The sequence below is a fragment of the Otolemur garnettii genome, unplaced genomic scaffold (assembly GCF_000181295.1).
Source record: "Otolemur garnettii isolate 467f Iridium unplaced genomic scaffold, OtoGar3 scaffold00201, whole genome shotgun sequence".
In the NCBI taxonomy this organism is placed as follows: domain Eukaryota; kingdom Metazoa; phylum Chordata; class Mammalia; order Primates; family Galagidae; genus Otolemur; species Otolemur garnettii.
Window position 1 is genome coordinate 82,817 of NW_003852596.1, and position 1,656 is coordinate 84,472.

The 1,656-nt window shown below is 39.7% G+C and overlaps 1 protein-coding gene across 1 annotated transcript in view; it reads left to right on the top strand.

Moving 5' to 3' along the window:
- ALG13 (ALG13, UDP-N-acetylglucosaminyltransferase subunit) overlaps positions 1–1,656 on the top strand; it is a 101,641-nt gene that overhangs the window by 51,236 nt on the left and 48,749 nt on the right. The window contains 2 exon segments of the mRNA XM_003801180.3: positions 623–704; positions 1,186–1,348. Coding sequence (XP_003801228.1) covers positions 623–704; positions 1,186–1,348 — 245 coding nt within the window.

Below are 1,656 nucleotides of genomic sequence, written 5' to 3' on the forward strand. Positions count from 1 at the left end.
CACCACCTTAGGTGTATGTGGCTGGCGCCTTAGCCACTTGAGCCACAGGCTCCGAGCCCAGAGCTGATCTTGAACTCCTGAGCTGAAGTAATCTACCTGTCTGGGCCTTCCAGAGTGCTGGGATTATATGTGTGAGCAACTGCACCTGGCCTATATTTAGATTTTTAAAATGACTTTAAAGAACGGGTAGGTTGACTCAAGCCTATAATCCTAGTACTCTGGGAGGCTCAGGAGCAATCTGGGTGGATTGTGTCAACTCAGGAGTTTGAGACCAGCCTAAGCAAGAGTGAGACTACATCTGTACTAAAAACAGAAAAAGTAGCCAGCCATAGTGGTGCATGTTTATAGTCCCAGCAACTCAGGAGGCTGAAGCAAGAGGATTGGTTGAGCACAAGAGTTTTAGATGGCTGTAAGCTATTATGCCTTGGGACTCTACCCAGGGCAACAGAGTGAGATTCTGTCTCAAAAAAAAAACCTTAAAAAAATACATTTAGATTATTAATTGCTGACTACCAACCTAATTTGAAGGTAATTATCAACATAATTTTATGTTGATAATTTTAATTTTATGATTGTAAGATATGTAATATTTACTTAATTGTTATGTTTTTCTTTTTTTTAGATTGTACTCTGCTATTCAAGTAATGGTCATTATGATTCTGTGTATTCAAAACAATTTCAGTCAACTGCTGCTATTTGTCAGGGTAAGTGAAGCTTTATAAATTTTCAGGTGTGTGGCTTGGCACCTGTGGCTAAAGTGGCTAAGGCACCAGCTACATACACCTAAGGTGGCAGGTTCGAATCCAGCCTGGGGCTGCCAAACAACAATGACGGCTGCAACCAAAAAATAGCTGGGTGTTGTAGCAGATGCCTGTGGTCCCAGCTCCTTGGGAGGCTGAGGCAGGAGACTCACTTGAGCCCAGGAATTGGAGGTTGCTATGAGCTGTAATGCTACAGCACTCTATCCAGGGGGACAGCTTGAGGCTCTGTCTCAAATAAATAAATAAATTTTCAGGTGTGATTTTAGATGATTTGTTGCTTGTCTTTAATTTGGTGGACCTACCACAATAGAACTTTTAAAGCTTTGGTATTTGTTGAATTTGTATGTTGGATTAAAGCTATTTTTACATTGTTATAAAAAATACTATTTTGACAGTCAGAATTTTGGCTATTTTTCCCCCTCAGCTGTGTTATATGAAATTCTCTATAAAGACGTATTTCTTGTCGATGAAGAAGACTTGAAAACTGCAGTTGAATTGTTTCGAACTGGTTCTAGGAAGAATAGAAATAATGCTTTGACTGCAAGTGCGGATACCCATACTGATGACAAGGGTTCAACTCAGGATAGGTAATAAAGGGAAAGGGGGTGTGAACTACAAGATAATTATGTTTCAGTGTTTCTGTGCATAATTTGAAAGTGGAAGGGGCCCAACAAACTTATGACTTAGATTACATATTCACACATATATATTAGGAATGCATATTTTTTAATGGGGGGAGAGTTTTACCAAAAATATACTGTGAGATGTTCAAACTTCTGGGCATTTTGTTCAAGTCACAGTCCGTTTTTTGGTATGTGTGTGTTTGTTTTTTTTTTTTTTTTTGAGACAGAGCCTCAAGCTGTCCCCCTGGGTAGAGTGCCGTGGCATTACAGCT